A 23157-nucleotide genomic window follows, 5' to 3' on the forward strand; every position below is an offset into this window, starting at 1 on the left:
GCTTCACTGCGGCTATGAACAGAGGTGCAGCGATCCTCGAGGATTCGTTATCGTTTTTTGTTTATTTGTTGTTTTTTTCAAATTACATTTGTGTTAGCCAACTTATGATTTCCAAATGTATCCAATTCCATTCCGCATCGCTAAATCCATGACGTTGTTTTGCATCCGCGCCTCCTACTTTCACCCATTGTGATTCTCCGGCTCACACTTTACCGTGAGTTAGAACGCGTGAACAGGATCTACCGAAAAAAGAACTATCGCAGCTTTTACGGATGTTTCGTTACCTTTTTCGTGGATTTCTGAACAATGCATTGATGTCGCTGGTCTGTATCGACGGAGTTTGTTGCGAAAGTAGGGCCATATTAAGTAACAAAGTTGAAAAGTAGTCCCCTTGAAGTTTTTCCCAGGGCTGCAGAGCGAATTCCCAGTTTACTATTCAGCTACCCGAGCCATCATGGCGAGACGGGTAGGGAAAGAGTCCGTGATTTTAGCACGAATTCACCAATCGGTCTGGAATACTACGCGGTTTCAATCTCACAGGAACAATTCAATGGCTTTCTCCTGGGGCTTTGTCGTGACCTGGACGCTTCTCTGTTGTGGATTTTGTGCCGCTGAAACGGAGTTTTCTATCTTGGAGGAGGCACAAGTTTTAGCCGTGCAGATGAAAAAACTGTCCTCGCAAGAGCTAGGAGTGTTTACCATGCAGGTAATGCAAACTAACTGCTCTACTTAGTGTGTCTCAAGTGTCCTTTGAGTATCCTGTATGGCAGTGTAGGACATGTATATATTGTGTATTTGGTAGAATAGGCTTGGTATCTAACCTACTTGTTTGGATGTTTTGACTTGTATTGCGTCAATACTGCCGCAGAGATAGGCTACCTGAAGTTGGCTACTATGTTATCATGCTGGTGTTAATTAGGACATTGACAACTTTGTTGCCAGAAATGTAACGCAAATTACAGCTGATTTAATTAAATGATAGTTTATTTTGTATTCTCGCGCGACAGATTTTCTTTTGATTGGCCAAGAAGCTTCTATTCTGAGACGCGCTCTCTTTGAAGTCCAATGCGGATATTAACACTGTTGCAGCAACAACACCCTAACATAATGTGTTATGGAACCTATGTAGAACTTCATCACCTTGAATTATTCGAGTAAATACATACATATTTAGTTATAAGAATTATTATATTATAACATTGTTTGCATTTAGGATTTTCAGCATTGATTATCCGCCTAATCTATTCAAATGCCTTGTAGAATGCCTACGGCAGATAAATGACCAGCCCTAATGATTTGTGTGTGTGTGTGTGTGTGTGTGTGTGTGTGTGTGTGTGTGTGTGTGTGTGTGTGTGTGTGTGTGAGAGAGTGGGGGAAGGAGAGGAGGACACTTTGAACTTCACATTGCATTCACATTACCCCTCCTACCAGCTTCTGTCTGTTACCTCTGCCAACTATGCTAGCATTAAAGGGACAACTGATTTAGCTTGAAGTATACAACGGATTAAATTAAGTAGCACAAGCAATAAGCATGATCACACACGAGCAGCACATTTTAATATAATGAGTTTTTTGCGGATAGGCCTACAGTTTAAGGCAATAACGTAGTAAGAAAGAAATATCACATCTCTGCGACATTTCTAGATTTCAGTGTTACCCACCCAGGCCATACTAGTATGGAAACCGTGTTTGTTGTGCTAATTTTGAAGAGAGCCTCGGTCAACAAATGGCCATCAGTGCCGTGGTGGTGTGATGTGTGGCGGAGCGGGTTCACACTTCAGAAGCAGAGCCCATAGAGGCGGTCAGCGGGAGGCTCGGTCCAAACGGTGTTTCATCTCCTCACCGCAACAGTAGCTTCATCCTACCTCTAGGACCCGGCTTTGAGGCCTCGTCTGATCTCAGGATCCTCCACTGTCACCGTCTCTCTTTCTCCCCCATTCTCTCTCTCTCTCTCTCTCTCTCTCTCTCTCTCTCTCTCTCTCTCTCTCTCTCTTACTCTCCCTTACGCACATTCGACTGGGAGAGTACGGTTTCATATTATTCAGTTGGTTTGGCCTTCAATTCCATGAAATATTCATGCCGTGGCAATAATAATGTAGCCTAATTAATGTTACATAGGCCTGAATTGAAGTCTCCTCAGTATCCTCACTGGATTTTGACTGAGGTTTCCGTTTTCATGTTTGTAAAAGTCAGCTTTTGAGATTTTCCTCTCAAACGGCAATGTATTCTGTTGTCATGTTATTTTACAAGCTGTGAAAAATCTTAACTCAGCCTTAACTAATTTGAATTTGATTGAGCCAATGCTTTGAAACAAGCTGTGCGTTTGGCGAGGCCAACTACCCACAAAGGCAAGCGTGCTGCATCCAGTTAAAACAGTCACCTTCCCACAAAGCACTGCAGGTGTGTAAACGCCAAGCTGCGCCAGACTCTCGCCATGCTGGTCAGGGACTTCCCAGCCTGAAAGAGCTGAAATGTCATTCTCCGTACAGAGATATGACCAATAACGGATTCTTCAGGAAAGATCACCTTTTCATTGATTCTCTCAAGGTGCTAGTTTCTGAGGGGGGGGATCATATATCCTAGGCCTAAAAAGATACAGCTATATGCAACCCCCTCTCTGTCAACCCTCACATTTTCTTGACGTAATTCAAGCTCATCCAACCCTGCCCCTCATTCTTGGACTCATTTGTAATTTGATGACGGGCCTGTCAGGGTTTCTTTATCAATGGGTCAACTGATACAATCATTCAATGAAGAGTTATTCAGTTGTGAAGGGAGCTTAGGTGCACAGCCCCATCCTGTGTTCTAAATACCTTCCAGATTTTATAAATGTAAATTCAAGTGCTTTCACACTTCTCTCCTATACAAATAGTTTCCTATTAAACACGAGGTGCAGTTTGTATATATTTTTAGTAGGAGGCTGTCCTAGACCTCTTACACCCCGTCCTGTTTTCTCACAGCTGCTGAAATAAACTCCTATCTTTGCCTAGGTAACAGTTAGGCCTGGCAACACATAGGGAATGCATAGTAACTCAAATACATCTGATGCCCTTCACCGTGTGCAAGTACAGTAGTCCGATTCTACAGAGATCGCCATTTTGCTCTCAATTCACTGATTATTTATTCAGGAAATATCAATAGGTTTATTTTAAGGGTTTGATTCTGTAATCAGGGGAACGGGGCCTGCGGTTTGTTTTGGGGGGGCATGTCCTGGCCCCCTAATTGAATAATGATGGCAATTTCGTGTTAACCTGTTACAGGATTCACTGTAGAGAAAAAGAGGTCGCTGTCGACCCATCCTTGGACGTGATTTTTGTGGGGTTGGGTCCGGTCCAAGGACAACATTCGTTGAGAGGCTATCAGTCCCCCTCACCTCCTCGCTATTTTCTTTTACTTTGAACGGTGAAGCGAAAGGTTTCTCTTCCTCTTGCGCTCTGTTCCTCTCTCCCTTTCCCCCGCCTCATGGACGTGCCACAGAACCTCGGCGTCCCTAATGGCTCCCTGCGCCGGAGCTTCAAAGCCACTGTGCTGCTAGTCTGTGCCAGTGTCGTCTTCGCTCTGATTGTCATCAGCCCTGCAGATACTGACTACTAGTGTTGCGTGTCAAACCTCAACCCCGAGTTGGCTCACTAGTCTTTTTTTCCCCCCATACCATTGATGATATTGAGAATTGGCTTGTGAACTGGCTTGGGGCTTGGCTACGCTGCTTATTTTCGCAGATTCCATTGTGGCTGGAGCAAAATAGCATTTAGGTATCGTTGCCACATGTGTTGTTAATTATTTAGCTTGGTGTTGTGTCCTTCATTGACTCTAGTGAATGTTGTTTGTCTGGTTCTCCTATTCTTAGAGTATCTTGGTGGGACCCATGTTTCACAATGAGGAACCACAGAGCAGTGGTCTCCAGCAGTTACCCCCAGATCCCGCTATCCATCACAGCGCTGACGGAGCTTCTCTCTCTCCTAGTGCCTCGGCCTCCCAGGTGGGCCTCCGGGGTGACCGCCCTCCTTCAGGCCCACCAGCGACTCCCCCACCGCAATGCCCCCCGCTCCCCGGCACATGTTTCTGTGACAGGACGCGCCGCTACCCTTTGTTCTAAGCGTCTGAACTGCCCGTGACCTAACATCTCCAACTGCTCTCCGTTTCTGGAAGGTTCCAGACTTCTAGAGAGCCGTGGGGTGTCCAAGAGAGAGTTCTCATGGCGGCGTTGGGAGAATTCTCATCTAGCTACAGGTGCTTTCCATTAGCGTCCGCATTGCATTCGGATTACAGAACTCCCTATTCCTTCTACAATTATTTACAACCCGCCTCTCAGAACTTTACGAACTGGCTCGGCGGCGTGGAGTTCTTCTCAGCGGGCTACCTCCTGTATCCCAATTCTATTTGTGTGCGTTTTCTCTGCTATTGTTCACGTTGGGGCTCCTTCACCATGTCTCACTTTTCTGGGGCTTGCTGGAACCACTTTAATATCTGTGTAAAATATATCTGGCTTGTCCGTAGTGAAATACAACTTGCTCGGCTCCGCGGTGCGCTGCCCCTGCTTACAATGCAAGCGAGGGACCCATTTTCATTAGACGCGGGGTTGCTTGTGTGTCTTGGCTGTGCTCCAGACGCTGAGGTACTCAGGCCCCCTTGTTCAGTCCCCTTTTACCCCAGCCCCCCCCCCTCCTCCCCCATCACCTCCCCGCCTACCAAGGCCATACATGGTCCTCTCCCGCCAGCCAAGGCCGATCCGCTGGTGGGCTGCATTGTCCCAGACAGAGGTCCAGTCCGGTCCAGAGTGAGTTACGACCACAGACGGGATCCTCTCCTTCCAGGGGCCAGCTGCCGGGTTTAAATCAGCTGGTAGCGCAGCATGCTAGATGACTTATCTGCTGGACTTTTGATGGGTTTCCCACATACTTGGTTGAAGGCTCCTTTTTACGCATGTCCTTGGCTAAAGTGGTTTTCAATACTTGTAGCTGCCGCCTCCCTCCGTTTTAGATCATTTTTTCTCCTCTCCACGTCTGTCTACCCCTCGTACTGACCCCTAGATACTATGCTAGAATCTGGATGGGAGGTCCCATGGTAACTATTGCACCAAAACAAGCTATTTTCGATGACCAACTTCCGTTATTCTTTATCAGTTCATTTCGCCTATGATTAAGCCAAACACGCGGTGGTCGGTCGGTCCTGTGTGTAGCTGCTGTGCTGTGAAGCAGCTGTGTTCGGAGCAGTGGTGGGTCAAACACAGGTAGCTGTTCTGTGGTTGGTCTTCTGTGGAGCAGGGCTTGATAGAGATTGAGTGGCCAAGCCCCCCCCTTGCCCCCCTGGTTCCCAGTGAGACTAGTGCCTCTCATCTGAAACGGCTTGATTATTACACAGGAGCAGTAATTAACTGGACTTATTTAATCAGCCCACTCACTGGCCCATTCACACACACACACACACACACACACACACACACACACACACACACACACACACACACACACACACACACACACACAAGCCACATACACACACCTCATTTACAAACACACACACTTGAAGAAAGGGAGCTTTATTGGGGCTTGTGTTTTGTGTGCCTCCGAGCTCCCAGTGTTAGTTCCTGCAGGGGTGACCTGGCATAGGAGGCCAGGGACCCTATAGCACCCCGGCCCCTCAGGGCCCACAATGGAGAGGGGACCCAAATTAACTCTCCCCAGAAAAGAAAGAGGGATTGGGGAGGGAGCAGGGGGCGGAGGGGGATGGGGTGATCCAGCACACGGTTGGGGGAAGTAGGCGATCAGCGGTGGTGGCCCCAGCCCCCGCTGCTAGTGTGAGTTCCCCATCCCCCTCCTCCACGCTCTCCTTCAGGGGGCTTTGCATTCCCAATGAGGAGAGCGCCGTCTCCCCCACTGTTAGCAGGCCGGACTGCCTTTCACACTCTTCTCCTCTTTTCTTTCGTCCGTTGTACACCCCTTGCGCTGGTGGACTTCGTACCGAAGCGCAGTGTTCAGCGTTCTAGCCGGTGCATCACTATGCTTTGTTTTTACCCCCTCTGTTTCCCTTCGAAGTTGTCACTGAAGTTAGTCTCAAACGCTGTCCCAAGAACAACAGACCCACGGGCCCCAGCGGTCCTCACGAGGACGGGCAGCTGTTTCCTGGTCGTGCTCTTCATCTGCTTCCTGGTCGTGCTCTTCATCTGGTTCCTGGTCGTGCTCTTCATCTGGTTCCTGGTCGTGCTCTTCAGCTGGTTCCTGGTCGTGCTCTTCAACTGGTTCCTGGTCGTGCTCTTCAGCTGGTTCCTGGTTCCTGGTCGTGCTCTTCAGCTGGTGTGCTCCTGTGAATGTTTTGGGGGAAAGATCCGAGGTTGCGCAATCAACAGCATGTCCCCCTGAGGCGGAGCGTGAGGGAGAGGGTGTCGGAGAAGGGGGCGGGGTTAAAGGGGGGTCATCTCTAGGCGAGAGCGCCCACAATGAGTCCTCTTCATTACCCCAGAGCCCTCTCTCTCACCCTGGGGTCACCGGGGTCAGCTCAGTTAGTCTAACTCCCCTCCTCGCGGTCATTCATAACCTCAAAGACGGCAACCCACAGAACAGACCTCATGGAATGCTGCTCATTGGGGAGGAATCCCTGACCGGACCTCCTTCAAAGCCCCCCTGTCTTAGTATCCTCGTGCATTTCATGTCTGAATAGTTGTCGGTAGGGATGCACCGATATGAAAATGTTGGCCGATACCGATAACAGATATTAACATGGCTGTCATGGCCGCTAACCGATATTTACCGATGTCGATTTGATCTGTATAAAAACAAGTTTCAATGATAATCAAATGTTATACATACTGAAAAAACACATGGAAGCACTGTCTCTATTTCCAGAACATTTGGAAAAGCCAATAAATCTTAGATTTACTGCATGGTTTCCTCTCAAAAACAGTACACACAACAGCAGCCAGACAGAAATAATTATCAGTTGTTCATATCGGCCCTGTTTTGCACATCGGACCGATAACGATATATTAAAAAATTATTAACATCCGCTGATAAACGGATGGGAATTCTGCCTGAGGGAATGATACCGTCTTGTTTCTAGCGGTTTTGCTGGTGACAGAAGCCTCCGCAGTGTTTGGAGGAAGTGGCTGTGATGATTCCGAGTCGTGTGCCAGGAAAGGAGTGTGTGTTTGTGTTTGGATGTGGCCGCATAGTGATCTAGGAGATTAAGAAGGTAGTCTAGACTGCAGGAGAGGAGGGGCTGGTAACCTTAGTGAGAGCGGCGCGTTCTTTTAAGTGACTGTCTCTGTCAGGGTTTCCTCATACTTTGGAGTTTGTCTCCGGTTTCCTGCCAGTCTTGCAGGTTTTTAAAGAAGTTCCTGACTAGGAGGCATCTGACGGGGGTAACCATCCTGTCCTCTCTGCTTTGTCTTTGTTTTGTGGTGCATAACTCTCTCTCTCTCTCTCTCTCTCTCTCTCTCTCATCTCTCATCTCTCTGGTCTAATTGCGTGTTGGGTGGTTCTGGTGTGAGAACATGGACCATGGCCCTGAGTTCTCCCATCAGTTCGCCGGCTCCGGGGATGAAGCAGGAAGTGAACCTGGCGGATGTTTGACCCCTGACCCCTCTCTCGCTGCAGCGCAAGGCTGCTCGGTAGATGAAAGGACCTATGATTCTTTCTCTTTTTTTTGTTTTGAGAAGAGAGCGGGGAAAAGAGACGGAGCTCACTAATTGTGCGGCTGAGAGGACCATCGGGCCGCCGAGAAGGGGAGGAATAAGAGGGGAGACGGGAGAGATGGCGACGCACGCTGCAGCAGCAGCCATGTCTGGCTATCAGTGTCTCTAAGCTCCGCCCTCGCTCTGCCAAGGACCGGGTCATTTTATCTGGCCTGACCCACGAGTAAATCAACACGGGCATTATCAGAGCAAAACGACACCGTAGCTAAACATTACATCGTACATTTCCTCCCGCTGGAGTCTTAAAGCACGCCGGCTCACTTGAAGAATAGATCTCGTTTGGGCCGGGCCGAACAGGCGGGTCGTTTTATGTTCCCTAGAAGTGGGTGGTTTATGATCCAAAGAGTAGGTTTGATTTCAGTGCCGAGACAAAAAACAAAACCGAAAGCTGTCGGTCGGACATCCAAAAAGCTAATTGGACTCGTCATAATGGCTGCTGTTGCACATTTAGACCCATTCGCTGATGGGCTCCTACTCCGAGCCTCTGGCAGGAGAGTGCTCGAGGGTCCCACTGCCCCATCATTCTGATTCCCAGAATGCCTTTCCATCATTTTTAAGGGTGCTGTTCAGCTCCTTCACTGCAAAGCCTAATATCTCAAGGGCCTATATTCTCCATTGTATAGTAGCTTGTTTAAAACAGTTCAGCTGCGGCCTGTTCAGTAGGTATGGAGAAATCCGTTGTGTGTTCAGGTATAGTGCCCCATTGGAGAGTTTAGTAATATAGCTTGAAGTTGCGGGGTTGGTTGCCCTGCTAACGGGCTTGGCAGTCATTGGCTGAGCGTTCCCTGGCAGTGTCTGGGCTGGCAGCGGTGCCGGCCGGCTGGTCCCGTGCCAGCGCGCCTCTCTGGAGGGCCCCCGGGGACGGTTTGCCTGGTCTCTGGTCCCTGGCGTCTGCTGAAAGGGAGATTGAGTGCGATGGCGGCCTGGAGAGAGTCAGCCTGATATGGAGCACTGTGGGAATGCAGGTGGGCCGCAAAGAGGAGCGTGCAAGCGTGCGCTTGTGCGTGTGCGTGCGTGTGTGTGCGCGTGTGTGCGTGTGTGCGCTCACGGTGTTGATGCTTAATGAGGCCTCTGTCCAGGAGTGGAGGTTCAGTGCAATGTGCAGGACAGCCATATGGAGCCATGAGAGCTTCTGTCATATGTTCCCTTCGCGGATCAGAATGGAAGCACAGGCTGACTGTCTCTCTGCCCCCCCCTCTCTTTCTCTCTCTGCCCCCCCCCCCCCTCCTCCTCCTCTCTCTCCCTTTCTCCTTCTCACACTCTGTGTCAAAGCCTTCCAGAATTTGCATACCAGAAACTTGTGGATGTCCTTGGGGAGCTTCTTTCCCCCTCTCTCTCTCTCTCTCTCTCTCTCTCTCTCTCTCTCTCTCTCTCTCTCTCTCTCTCTCTCCCTCTCTCTCTCAGACTCAAACACTGACTCGGAGCCTACACAATAATGATCGACTCATGAGACTGCACTGAAAAAGACTCTGATGTTTAGGCAGAATATTGTCAAAACACTGCATATGTTGGAGATTTCCCTGTAGGCTGGCTGTCAGTAGACTGTGTTTGACAAGTGTAGACAGAATAATACCTTGACGTGTGTGTGTGTGTAGCCTATATCCATCATTACTGTACTTCCACACGATTGAATCAGTCAGTAATGTTACTATTGGGTATTAGTGCTGTGTTACCTGGTGCTTGCAGTTAGTCCCATGTTGAAGAACATCAGCCATGGGTCATGAGTGTTGCTGTGGGGGTGTTCAGCCTGTTGTAGTAGACTGTCTCCCTTCTCTGAGGTGATTGCAGCCTCCCTGGACGCCCGTTCAGCTGTGTGTCTCAACCAGGATTTGGCCTGGCTCTCCTCCTGATTCACATCGTTGTTTGGGTCCCTAACAAAGGATTAAGGGTTAGTTTATCGGAAGGCCCTTCCTTGCGGCTGCCATTTCAACCGGCGCCAAACCCCAGCAGCTGTGCACACACCTCTATCTCCACGCTCAACTCCATCTCTGTTTCTCTGTGGGAGGAAAGCAAACAGTTCATATTTAATGATAAGCGTGTTGAATATTTCAGCGTCATATCTCAAAGCTGCCGTTTGTAAATGGAGCATCCAGATATTTATTTTGGGTTGAGTTCATTTGAGTGCGACTTGCTTATATATTAGCATGTACCTGCCGGGGAGATTCACAGGTTTTGGCTTCATGTTTTACTGTCTCTTTCATCTTTGGGAATGCTGTGGTTCTGATTGTTTTCATGGCTTGCTATTTCTGAAGCGGAGGCTTGTGGGCATAGATCTGGGAGAGGTTGATGATGTTGGGGATTTGACTTCTCTGGGAGTAATGGCCGCCCCCTCCGATGTTCTGGCTCATTCTGGTGAGTAGTACTGGGGGGCTGCCTCCTGGACCGCTCCTCCTCTTGTTGATAAAGTGTTTCTTTCCCACTCCGCACAGCAGATAGAGATTGCATGTTTTATTTGTGTCTGTGTGTGTCTGTGTGTGTCTGTTTGTGTGGGTGTGTGTGTGTGTGTGTGTGTCTTTTATGTGTGTTCTTTGGCATTGTGGTTTCCTGCCACAGACGGGGGCCGACGCTCATAAACGTTCTCTGAAGCTCTTAATTCATTTGTGTGTGTGTGTGTGTGTGTGTGTGTGTGTGTGTGTGTGTGTGTGTGTGTGTGTGTGTGTGTGTGTGTGTGTGTGTGTGTGTGTGTGTGTGTGTGCGCGTGTCTGAGAGTGTGAGGAAGCACTGCCAACAGCATCAGTGGCTATTGGAACAGAGTTGACCATCTAGTCTTCAGCGTGATGTCTGAGCTTGTACAAATGATGGTGTGTGTGTGTTTCCTTTATTTGCCTAGACTAGGCCGATGTTTTCCTTCCTCTCTGACCACAGTCGCTTTCCTCTCCCCTTAGCACCCTGGCTAGCCAACACAAATTTTTCAGGGAGTTAATCATGTCATGACAGGCTAGGCTACGCTATCAGGCTAAGCTAGGCTAAGACAATGAAGGCTGGCTGTTGGAGTGGGCTATGCCAAAGTCAAAGCATGGCATGCTAGGTTGAGCCAGCAGATTCTAGCCTATGTTCGACTGTGCTAGGCCAGGAAATGTTATGCTAGGCTATATGCTAGGCCAGCAAATGTTTCTGCCAGGAATGGTTTGGCTATGCTAAGTCAAACTCAAGAGTCTGTGTCAGGGAGGGCTAAGTCATACCAGGTTCAGTTTAGCTATGCCAGGCTAGCTTGTAAATGACGCAGCAGCTAATTCCTCTCTCTGAGGGTGGATCAGGCCCGTATTAATCAGGGTCCATAACTGCCCTCAGAGCACATAAGGGAGTCTTTAGAAACAAAGACTCGTCTATCGAGGGCCCTCATAACGATCACCAGACATGAGCTCACACCATGTGCAGTAACTTGAGGAGGAGGACCACCCCAGCACCCCAAGCTCATCCCTTTATTCTCTCTCTCTCTCTCTCTCTCTCTCTCTCTCTCTCTCTCGGTCTCTCTCTCTCTCTCACACGCACACATCCTCTCCCTCTCTCCCTCTCTCTCCCTCTCTCTCTCTCTCTATCTCTCTCTCTCTATCTCTCTCTCTCGGTCTCTCTCTCTCTCTCTCTCTCTCTCTCACACGCACACATCCTCTCTCTCTTTCTCTCTCTCTCCTACACATTCTCTCTCCGCCTCTCTTTCTCTCCCTGTTCACACCTGGCATTAGCATGCGTCTTGGGTGATCTGATCACAAGTGGACGGCTCTGAGCACGTCAGTTCACACCTGGCATTAGAATGCATCTGCACATGCGTCTGGAGTGACGACTTGCGATCGGATTTCTCTTCCCTGGTCTATATGCAAATAAAGACGTACAAATAAAGATGTACAAATAAAGACGTACATCATTTCCACTTGCAAAGACCAAATGCGTTGTAGTTTAACCGGCAGAAGGCAGCAATGCTCTTCCTGTGCCTAGTCTGCCAGGAAGAAGACGAAGAAGAAGACGAAGAAGAAGACGAAGAAGAAGACGACGAAAAAGACGACGGAAAAGACGACGGAAAAGAAGACGGAAAAGAAGACGGAAAAGAAGACGGAAAAGAAGAAGACGACGAAGAAGAAGACGAAGAAGACGACGAAGAAGAAGACGAAGAAGACAAAAAAGGAGAAGACGACGACGACGAAGAAGACGACGACGAAGAAGATGACGGCGACGAAGAAGATGACGGCGACGAAGAAGACGACGACGACGAAGAAGACGACGTCGAAGAAGACGATGACGTCGAAGAAGACAACGACGACGAAGAAGAAATCAAAACAATACCGTCCGACCGGGTCTGTTCCTCAGATGTCTGACTCGTAATATATCTCTATGGGCTTTTTGAAACCCTCACGTCATGGACAAAGCCAGCTTTGAGAACCAAATGAAGAAACAAGAAAAAAAGGACGTCAGTTGAGTAGGCGGTCCTTCATTGTGGCCAAGGACACGTTCGTGTGCACCACTGCTAAAGAATGTGGCCATATGCGGCCCAGACCACCTCTGAATGTGGTCTGAGCGATCAGACCTCAACGTGTCCTCAATTTGTCTGGGATTTTGCATTTTTGCAGCCGTACTTCGAGCTGGCCACTTGTGATCGGATCAGCCAAGACTGGTGTTGAAGCCAGGGGTGAACCCTCTCTTTCCCTCTGTTAAGTTATTTGTCTTTATCTGTCTCTCTCTGGTCGGTGGCTCCTATTGAAGTCAGATCTTGTGCAATTATTGTTAAGGAGAACTCTGTTTGGCTTGGCATGTGAGGCTGGACTCAGGCATACCAAGCTGTCAGACACGGTGTGATAGGTCCATTTTCAAACAGGCTCTCTTTGATCTGAATCACTCCATTTATGTGGAAAAATCGCTTATTAAACATACTTTCTAAGTGGGATAAAAGCGATATTTCTCTCACGTATATAATAAGGATAGAGAGAGATCTCTATGTTTACCTTCTCTCTCACTTGCACCTTTCCTTCCTCCTGTCCATCATTCCTACATCACTGTACCTCTCTCTCTCTTTTACGCGCACACACAAACACACACACACCACCCCCCCCCCCCTCTCACCCTTCTCCCCTTCCCCCCTTTCACACACACCCTCCCTCTGTGCCCAGTGAAAGACCTCAGTATGAAGCTGGCCTCTCCGGGGTGTGTCACCGGGGTGTGTCACCGGGGTGTGACTCTGGTTGGCTCTGCCAGGGCTGGCTGGCTGGCACAGGGCCCTGCCCACGGGAGCTCTGACCAGCAGGGGCGGCCGAGACGCTGGGCACATGGCGCCCTGGTCATCTGTGGGCGTCGCTGCTGACGCACGTACCTCAGGCCTGGGTTACACGGCAACGATAGTCTATAGACTAACGCCTGGGTTACACGGCAACGATAGTCTATAGATTAAGGCCTGGGTTACACAGCAACAATAGTCATTAGACTAAGGCCTGGGTTACACGTCAACGATGGTCTATAGACTAAGGCCTGGGTTACACTGCAACGATGGTCTATAGACTAAGGCCTGGGTTACACGGCAACGATGGTCTATAGACTAAGGCCTGGGTTACACGGCAACGATAGTCTATAGACTAAGGCCTGGGTTACACAGCAACGATGGTCTATAGACTAAGGCCTGGGTTACACAGCAACGATGGTCTATAGACTAAGGCCTGGGTTACACGGCAACAATGGTCTATAGACTAAGGCCTGGGTTACACGACAATGTTTCGCCAACGTTCGGTTCCCATTTGCACCTCGTAGTTACACGGCAACAGCGTTAGCATTTTGAAAATCCGTGAAATTTGGAGAACACTGTGAGGAGTGTTTTCGTTCTCATTTTCCTGGAGTCTGTTGTCGTGTAAACAGGCGAAGGTGATCTCGTTTTGATAACGATGAAGGACGTTTGGCTATTGTACAGTTAAATTATAATAACATAATTTTAAAGCCCAGAATGTGATTGTAGAATTCAATGTGATTGCTTAGTCCAAATAGGCTAGTCTTGTCCCACCAAGATTCTATAGGCTAGATTAGGGCTGCTCGATTAATCGGATTTTAATCTAGATTACGATCTGGGCTGTCAACGATCATTAAAACAAAATAATCGCCATAAAACGATTTTGCACAAATCAAGTGCACCCTACACTGCAGAGCTATACTGTGCTTGACCCCTCCCCCACCCCCCAAAGCCCCAAAACAAACACTTTAGTTCAGAGCGAGTTGTCAAGCGAGGCGCACGCATGCTCCTCTCGAACAAAACACGACAAGAATTATGGCAGCAGAAAGAGAGCCGCTGGTGGACGAGAGCTAAAACCACGTCAGTGGTGTGGAAACACTATGGGTTCGCGGAGACAGATTTGGACCAAGTTGACACGGTGTGTAAAATTTGCTACGCAGTCGTAGCTGCCCCTCAAAGTAGCCCTTCTCAGTCCCGTTGTTGCATTCCGCTCGCTCATGCCAGACAACAGTCCTTTGCCGGTCCATTCACTTTGCCGTCAAAATAAATCGGTGTCAGCCTATTTAGTAGAGGTCAGATAAACATGAAACTTCACTTACCTAAGCAAAAGGGTCTATTTTAACAAATGCTGGGTTTTGAAGCCTCGGCGCTACCATTAAATAACTTATTTAGACGCATTCTGTCATAGTGAAATTATTTTTCCGAGGTAGTCTTCTTCTGTGGTGGTGGCGGGGCTTTGAAGCTTCTTTATTTATCAGTTTTGGCACTTTTATTTATTTATCAAGGTCAAGGTTAACAATTTGTCTCCCATGGGAGAAATGTATCTAATCCAAAGAACATTGTTAAAAAGAAAAGCCAGTTAACATTTAATAAATTAATTGTTATCAAAGTCAATGTATAATTTGATATGTTAAGAAAATGTTAAAACTTTTGATTTAAAAAAAAAAATTCAATGAATAATCGTGTTAAATAATCGTGATCTCAATATCAATCAAAATAATCGTGATTATGATTTTTGCCATAATCGAGCAGCCCTAGGCTAGATCTAGTCGAGCAATAAAGCTTGTTAGACAAAAAATAGTCTATAGGCTAAAAATGTATATAACATTTATCAAATGGACTACGAGTTTCCTAATTTTTTATGTTAAGACTGATGACTGATTTGCTTCCATACATAGGAAGGGAACATCGTTTTAGCAGGGTGCTGCTGACAAAAGTCTCCAGCCCAATCTCTCAAATGCATGGTTGCACATTGTAAAAAGTAGGCCTATCTTTATTTCATTTTATTGATATTCTATTCGATTTGATTATGTTCTGCTATTGTTATCGGTCCTATCTGTTATTCTTTTATGCATTGTAATAGTCAAAACGCAATCTCCAAAGACACTGCAGCAGCATCATTTAGATAAAGTGCAATCTCCACACACTAGACTTTGAAAAATGACACCCTCTCACATCTAGACGTTGGGTTTATAGTCACACACTATACGATTTTGCCAAGACTGGGATCATGCAGGTCATTTGCATTAAGACAAAAAACCTTTTACCAGAACTTCAAGAGAGAAATGTTACCAGAACTTCAAGAGAAAAAGACTGATTTAAGACTGGGATTGCCACCTTAAACGGGGAGCGCGATCGGACCCTAGCAAAACTCTAGAAAACTCAAAATTTTATTGACATTAGAAAATGCATTTATTTAAATAGTTTGGATGGATGGACAAAATGAGAGGTTATTATGGGATATGATCCAGGGTAGACCAAGTGGAAGCGCCTGGTCTAGCAGGCCTACATCAAAAGAATCATCAACAACAACAACAACAATAATAATAATAATAATAATAATTTTAATAAAACGATAATACTAATAACAGTAAATAATCATAATGATAATAATAATAATAATAATAGTACAACTTATGCTGAATAGCAAATTAGGCCTACTAGTTAATTACTAACTAAGGAATACACCCTCATTTGGAAATCTAGGCCTGAAAACAGACTGACCAATATTTCCTTTGGTTGAAGACAGGCAGCCCAAAATAAATGCATTCAAAACAAATTATTTTCATAGATGACTGTCAGGGTCAGGGTCATAACACACGTGTGGTCAGGATCAGGGTCATAACACGCGTGTGGTCAGGATCAGGGTCATAACACACGTGTGGTCAGGATCAGGGTCATAACACGCGTGTGGTCAGGATCAGGGTCATAACACACGTGTGTTGTCAGGGTCATAACACGCGGGTTGTCAGGGTCATAACACGCGTGTTGTCAGGGTCATAACACACGTGTTGTCAGGGTCATGGTCATAACACGCGTGTTGTCAGGGTCATAACATGCGTGTTGTCAGGGTCATAACATGCGTGTTGTCAGGGTCATAACATGCGTGTTGTCAGGGTCATAACATGCGTATTGCGATATCGTTTCCGTGTGACCCTGATAACTGGCAACGCTGATGAAACGTTCCGTGTAACTCGGAGGTCATTCTCCTTCTGGAAACGCTGATGAAACGTTCCGTGTAACTCGGAGGTCATTCTCCTTCTGGAAACCCAGGCCTCAGTCAGAGACATGGGGGTGGGGGCAGACGACCTCCAGGGTCAAACACATACTTGGCTGCTCATAGTGAGTAATACAGACGTACACCAAAGCACACTCTATCAGTCATGCTGCTCATACCCAAACCCGTCTGCAGAACAGCTCAGAGACTGGCACACAGACGAGGGTGCAATAACTCACACACACACACACACACAAAAAGAAAGCATAAAATGGTACACCGCTCGTAAGGAGTTCCCAAGCATTCTTATCATCTTATATTCCACCATTATTACCACGCACCACGTATAGAAGTTTGTCTTTTTGCCCTTTTCATCTTGATTTTATCAGTTTAATGGAGCTGCTCAGGTACTGGGCTTTGATCTGGCATCGGAACGTGCTCACCTCAGTCCTGTTTTAATGACAGGCTGCTATTCCCTGGCACCGCAGTTAAGTGTGTGATTAAGGCGCAGTTGGACCCAGGTTAGTTAGTGGGGCTTTGATAGTCAGGGGAAAGGCTGAACTTTGTCAATTAGTTAGACGTAATTAGTCATGGTTACTACGGCTATGAGGCTCTCAGTTTGACCTCTCTCAGTTTGACCTCTCTCAGTTTGACCTCTCTCAAGCCCTGACATGAAAGCCATCTGTGTAAGGAGCATGGTAACCTAGGCAACCCAGGTCACCGCAGTGAAAGAGCACTTAAGGAGGGGAGGGGCCCGGTTATTACAGAAGCAGAGTGAACTTTGACCCCCTGACCCTGCTAGAGGTCAGGTGAGTACCGCCTCCGCGATGCGTCATGCCGGAACACCGTACTTTGACCTAGCTATGTCCCGTACTTGACTCAAGAAATGATGGACGGTTTCGCTGTTGTTTTTTCCCCGGGATAAAGGTTCGGCCAGATAGCTCGACGCCCTCCCAGTTCTGTCAGTCAACTACTCAACACTTCTCCACACGAGTCTTTGATTCAGGCAGGGCCGGGCTGTTCTGGGCTAGGCCGGGCCAGACGGTACCGTGGATCAGATACAGGTGTGCTCTGCCTCACCCCTCTCTGCTCACTCGGCCCTCCCAGACGGTTTTAGTTAGGCCCGCGCTCGTAGAAGTCGGTGTAAAGAGCTTTACTCCGTGTATTCGGTTACAGGATTCCACATGAGCCCAGTTGCTCACAGGAAGCCAAGCCGGATGAGTGGCACGAGAGAACTCCTTGACCTTGCTACTCCAGTTTTACAACCTCATGTGTCCCTCCCCAAACCCCCACACTCACGTCTCCGTCTGCCGCGGCGTACTGCTGTCCGGGGGAGGTCTGGGCCTTCGGTCCTCAGAGCTTTGGGCCGCAGGGTGAGGGCGGTAGGATGGACGGAGAGGGGAGGGTCGGTCCCGGCCCAAGCCCAGAGCAGAGCTCCGTCTCTGGGGCAGAAGGGGAGGAAGCAGGGGCTCTGTGGGGCAGGAGGGAGGGAGCAGGGGCTCTGTGGGGCAGGAGGGGAGGAAGCAGGGGCTCTGTGGGGCAGGAGGGAGGGAGCAGGGACTCTGTCTGCAGGAGGGAGGGAGCAGGGGCTCTGTGGGGCAGGAGGGGAGGGAGCAGAGCAGGGGCTCTGTGGGGCAGGAGGGAGGGAGCAACGGCTCTGTGGGGCAGGAGGGGAGGGAGCAGGGGCTCTGTGATCCGGTGAGATGGATGAACACGGGGAATGTCAGACTGAGGTGTGAGTTTTTGCTCTCTCTCTCTCTCTCTCTCTCTCTCTCTCTCTCTCTCGCTCGTTCTTCTCTCTCCCTCTCTCTCGTTCTTCTCTCTCGTTCTCTCTCTCTCGTTCTTCTCTCTCGTTCTCTCTCTCTCTCTTTCTCTCTCTCTCTCTCGTTCTTCTCTCTCTCTCCCTCTCTCTCTCTCTCACTTCTCTCCATTCTCCCCGCCACTCCTGGTCCTGTTGCGAGGGCCGCGCCATCTTTGGATCTTCCGGGTTAACCCCGCGCACACCGCTCGCTCCGGCGGCGCCGTTTCTCACACCCTCCGAGGGCGAGAGATCAGACGCAGGGGCGGCGCCTTCATGTCCCATCATGCACTGCAGCAGGGTCTGCTGGCGACACCTGGTTGTCGGAGCGGGACCGGAGCGAAGACGGGGTTGCGTTCAGATTCAGCGAACAGAGGCGAACGTTCGTGGCGAACATGTTTTCTTTGAACGGCTCAATTTGGACGGAGAACCCTTCTGCGATCAACGCTGATTTTCCGGAGGATATATTTTGGAAGTAGTCCCACTAGTACAACCTAATTTAATGTTAGTTAGCTAGTTAGAAGTAAAAGGGCCTCCGGCGTTCAATTCATTCATTCATACAATCATTCAATTACTCTTCCCTCAGTCCGGCGTCCATTGTCGGTTACCGCAATCTATCTTCTCGGACCGTTGGCTTATTTGCAAACGTTCACGGCGAACACAAAGCTAACCTGAAAAAAGGTTAAAATAGTTTGAACTACAACACAGAACCACTGACACTGAACCGAATGGAGACAGATGGCTCATCTCAATACCAAGTGTCTGTCTTTGCCAGGATGTAAGCTAAAAGAGGTGCCCAGGCAGTTTGAAGGGTTTGAACTCAGAGACAGAACACTGATTCAAGCAGACTTTTGGCATTCCCCTGGCATGTCTGCCATGCCCCCCCCCCCCCCTCCCCCATGTAGGCATATTTCAGTGGGAAAGTTAGGCTACTGCATACGAACACACTGGTTTCCATCATTCTCAAAGGCTCCTCAACGTCCTCTTGAAGGAACATGTGGACATCGTTAGTTCTGTGTTGACTTGACCCCAGTTTCAGGTAAATTCTATGAGCACCAAAGAATAGGCCCCGTTTTTTGTCTTTAGTTCTGCTTGTTTATGTACACGTATGCTGGGGGATTTATGTGATATACGCAGTTTTGATTAGATGACTTTCCACCGCGTGCTCCATCTCGAACTTGGAACCTCTCCAGTCAGCGTACTACACTAAAGCGTACTACACTCCAGCCCTACAACACATTTCAGTCAGCGTACTACACTAAAGCGTACTACACTCCAGCCCTACAACACAGCTCAGAGAGAGGGAGAGGGAGAGAGAGGGAGAGGGGGACGAGAGATAGAGAGAGAGAGAGAGATGGAGGGAGAGAGATGGAGGGAGAGAGAGAGGGAGAGAGAGAGGGAGAGAGAGGGAGAGAGAGGGAGAGAGAGGGAGAGAGTGTGAGAGAGTGTGAGAGAGGGGGAGAGAGAGAGGGAGAGAGAAGGAGAGAGAGAGCGAGAGAGAGAGAGAGGGGACGAGAGTGAGTTTGTAATAAAACACCCAGCCCTCTCCACTGTTTGTCATTGTTCTCCCCTGTCTCTCTCTCTCTCCCTCCATCTCTCTCTCTCCCTCCATCTCTCTCTCTCTCTCTCTCTCTCCATCTCTCTCTCTATATCTCTCTCTCCCTCCCTCCCTCCCTCCCTCCCTCCCTCTCTCTCTCTTTCTCTCTCTCTCTCTCTCTCTCTCTCTCTCTCTCTCTCTCTCTCTCTCTCTCTCTCTCTCTCTCTCTCTCTCTCTCTCTCTCTCTCTCTCTCTCCCTCTCCCTCTCCCCCCAGCTCTCTCCCCCTCTCTCTCACATGTGGAAGGCATTATATCCTGTCTGTTGGAGCGAGCGCTAACATCCCGGGCCCACAGATCAGCGCCGAGATCTGCTGGGTGACCCGGGCCTCTCGGCGGGCCCTCCACTGTTTGCACAAAAGGGGGTTTGTTATTGCAGAACCGCACTCTCTGACAGCCCCCCCCCCCCCCCCTGGGCCCCGGGGGGACGGGGACGGGAGGGTTGGGGGGGAGGGAGGCCGGGAGGCCGAGCCAGAGTTCACCACGCGTCCGGGCCTGGGCCGGCACGCCGCCCCTCACTCTAGGTTCCGACCGGGTTTCCACCCCCGCCTCAGGTCCGTGTCGTCGCCGGGTACCCGATTCAGCCGCACTCTTGCCCCTCTGCCTCCCCAGGGGGTCACGCCAATCCAGCCGGTCAGCGCAGACAGACCTGCAGCGGTACCATGCGGCTCGCCAGCCTTTCAGTGTATTTTAAGGAGCCATTTTGTTTTTTTGTGTGTTTTTTTTTTAGGGCGTGTGCAATCGCTAGCCAGTTAGCCCGGCTGTCTCTTCAGCGTGTGGCTCATAGGGCACTGACTCCATGTTGGGAAGCCATCATGTATGCGGTCACCGCGAGTGGTCTTTGTGTCCCCGGCGGCCTGCGAATGGCAGGTCGTGTTTTATGGGTTCTCTCAATGTTTTTTCGGCGCTGCAAATGGGTTACCGTAGCAACAGACTGGAATGGTCATTCTAAGGGGACTAATTGCGAGGCACGTTCGTATTTATGGACTTTATGTGGAGAACAGGGTGAGGTTTTCGACTTCGACTGAGCGGCAGACAGATGGAGTGGCCCCTCCATTAGGCTCTGAGTACCATGACAACTGACCTCTAGTGCATGTGGTTTTGATTTTGCAGGTATTCCTACACACACACACACACACACACACACACACACACACACACACACAATAGCTCACTACAATGATTTTCAAACTGAGTAGAATAAAATCTGTCGTCTATCACACACTGTCTAAAGCTTCACACTAGCGGAGCAGAGGGGTGGATGGTGTTGGGGGAGGAGGGTTGGGGGTGTAGCCCAGGTTGGGGGTGTAGCCCAGGGTGGGGGTGTAGCCCAGGGTGGGGGTGTAGCCCAGGATGGGGGTGTAGCCCAGGATGGGGGTGTAGTCCAGGATGGGGGTGTAGCCCAGGATGGGGGTGTAGCCCAGGGCAGGGGTAGTCCAGGTTGGGGGTGTAGCCCAGGTTTGGGGTGTAGCCCAGGATGGGGGTGTAGCCCAGGATGGGGGTGAAGCCCAGGATGGGGGTGAAGCCCAGGATGGGGGTGTAGCCCAGGGTGGGGTGTAGCCCAGGATGGGGGTGTAGCCCAGGATGGGGGGTGTAGCCCATCAGCAAGTTCGTTGGTTAGATTTACCAAGTTAGATTTACTCTCAGCACCTTCTGAATAGAGCAGGCATTTGGCGGATAGTCATTCAATTAGGCAACCTGCTCTGTAGTTCTGTAACTGAAACGGAGACAAATTCATAGAGGTGCAGTTTGTCCACCGTGGGTTCCAGCGTGGCATTTTGAAAGTGGATTTCGCGTTAAATCAGATATCCGGGCAGGTAAGCGAGAAGAAGCATGCCAAGCCAACAAAATGGCCGCAGCTCGCTCGCTGTGTGTTTCTGGAGGGAAGTGGAGAGTTGAGGCTGAAATGACAGGATGATTATCCCGTGCCCCTGATGGGGAAGAAGGTATCAGGGCGGTTGCATTTGATGCCTCCGTTGCTAAAAACAGTCGTTTTCTCTCTCTCTCTCTCTCTCTCTCCCCCCCCCTTTCTCTCGGAGGTGCATCACTTTGTAGCCGTCAGCGGGGCGAGGGGGGGAGGGGGGGGGGGGGGGGGGGGGGGCTCACATCAGAAGGCGAAGCTAGGAAGCCTCATCCCAGCTCCGACCCTTTGTAGTGCAATGAGCAGCTGCGAGAGAGAGGGAAGGGGGGAGGAAGGGAGAGGAGGGGAGGGGAGAGAAGGAGGAGAGATGAAGAGAGGACATGGGAGGAGAGGAGGAGGAGGGGAGGGGAGAGCAGAGGATGCTACAGCTCCATCCCAGACTCCCAGCTTCTGTTGTCTGTCCTTTCATCTGCTGCTGTGTGCAGCCCGTCTGTGCTGCACCCCCCCCCCCTCCCTCTCCCAGCATACACCTGGGCAGCATTTCACAGATGTGAGAACACAACACACACACACACCTACGGTTCACCCCTCCTCTGCATACGGGTGCACGCCCGTCTACGCCCGCATGCACAGCAGGGGGGCTCCACCCGAGCGATGACAGGATTCTCCTGACCGCGTTTGACCACACCCCCCGCTCGCCCTCCCCAAAAGCCTGGGTCCAGTGATCAGAAAGCCCCACAGACAGGATTAAGGCGCGCGTGCGTCCCCGCCCCCCCCCCCCTCGCCGGTCCATTCCTAAATTTCTTTCGCTCAGGGCTCCGGCCTTTGAAGATGGCTGACTTGCTAATAGGTTTATTTGCCCATTACCCCCCCCCCGAAACACCTCCACCACGGCTCCCACTGCCCCCCAGTCAGGATAGCGGGATGAATTGTGTGTGTGTTCGCGCGCGTGCGTTTTGTGTGTGCTTTGTGTGTCCGCTGTGTGTAACTGGGCTAAGTCTGGACGCACGGCTCCACTCTTAAAGAGCGACTTCATCCAGGAGAGGGAGAGTCACTGGAAAAGGGAAAAGACTGTTTGGTGGTTTCCTGCCGCACACCGGAGAGGTAGAACGAAGTCTTCAAGGGCAGACTTAGCTAATTGGCATCCGTGCAATCTGCCTCTGAAGTGTTGGTCACATGAGCCTGGGTGTGGATAGGGGAAGTTTGAGTGTCTCATTTTCTAAATCAGTTTGGTGAATCGAGGAATTCAGCGGTATTGGTTTGGTAAGCAGGGCTGCGGTTCTGTTCCTCATTTGTGTGTGAGTGTGTGTGTGAGTGTGTGTGTGTGTGTGTGTGTGTGTGTGTGTGTGTGTGTGTGTGTGTGTGTGTGTGTGTGTGTGTGTGTGTGTGTGTGTGTGTGAGAGAGTGAGAGTGTGTGTGTGTGAGAGTGTGTGTGTGTGTGTGTGTGTGTGTGTGTGTGTGTGTGTGTGAGTGTGTGAGTGTGTGAGTGTGTGAGTGTGTGAGTGTGTGAGAGTGTGAGAGTGAGTGAGTGAGTGAGTGAGTGAGTGAGTGAGTGAGTGAGTGTGTGAGTGTGTGTGTGTGTGTGTGAGTGTGTGAGTGTGTGAGTGTGTGAGTGTGTGAGAGTGTGAGAGTGAGTGAGTGAGTGAGTGAGTGAGTGAGTGAGTGAGTGTGTGAGTGTGTGAGTGAGGAAGAGAGGAGGAGGAGGGGGGGGGGGGTTAAGCCTCATTCAGGACCGAACCCCATGTGAGGCTAATCCCAGGAGGTTTAGCCATTCCTTCTGGCCACTCAGATGTG

At 49.7% G+C, this 23157-nt stretch overlaps 1 protein-coding gene across 1 annotated transcript in view; it reads left to right on the plus strand.

Annotated features, from left to right (window-relative positions):
- Positions 1-550: 550 nt before the first annotated feature.
- Positions 551-23157, plus strand: part of cachd1 (cache domain containing 1) — a gene marked incomplete at both ends in the record, with an annotated part of 78441 nt that continues 55834 nt past the window's right edge. Inside the window, one exon of the mRNA XM_084436089.1 lies at positions 551-706. Coding sequence (XP_084292215.1) covers positions 551-706 — 156 coding nt within the window. The remainder of the gene's footprint in view (positions 707-23157) is intronic.

Source organism: Borostomias antarcticus (genome assembly GCF_949987555.1).
Source record: "Borostomias antarcticus genome assembly, chromosome: 3".
NCBI classification, from domain to species: Eukaryota; Metazoa; Chordata; class Actinopteri; order Stomiiformes; family Stomiidae; genus Borostomias; species Borostomias antarcticus.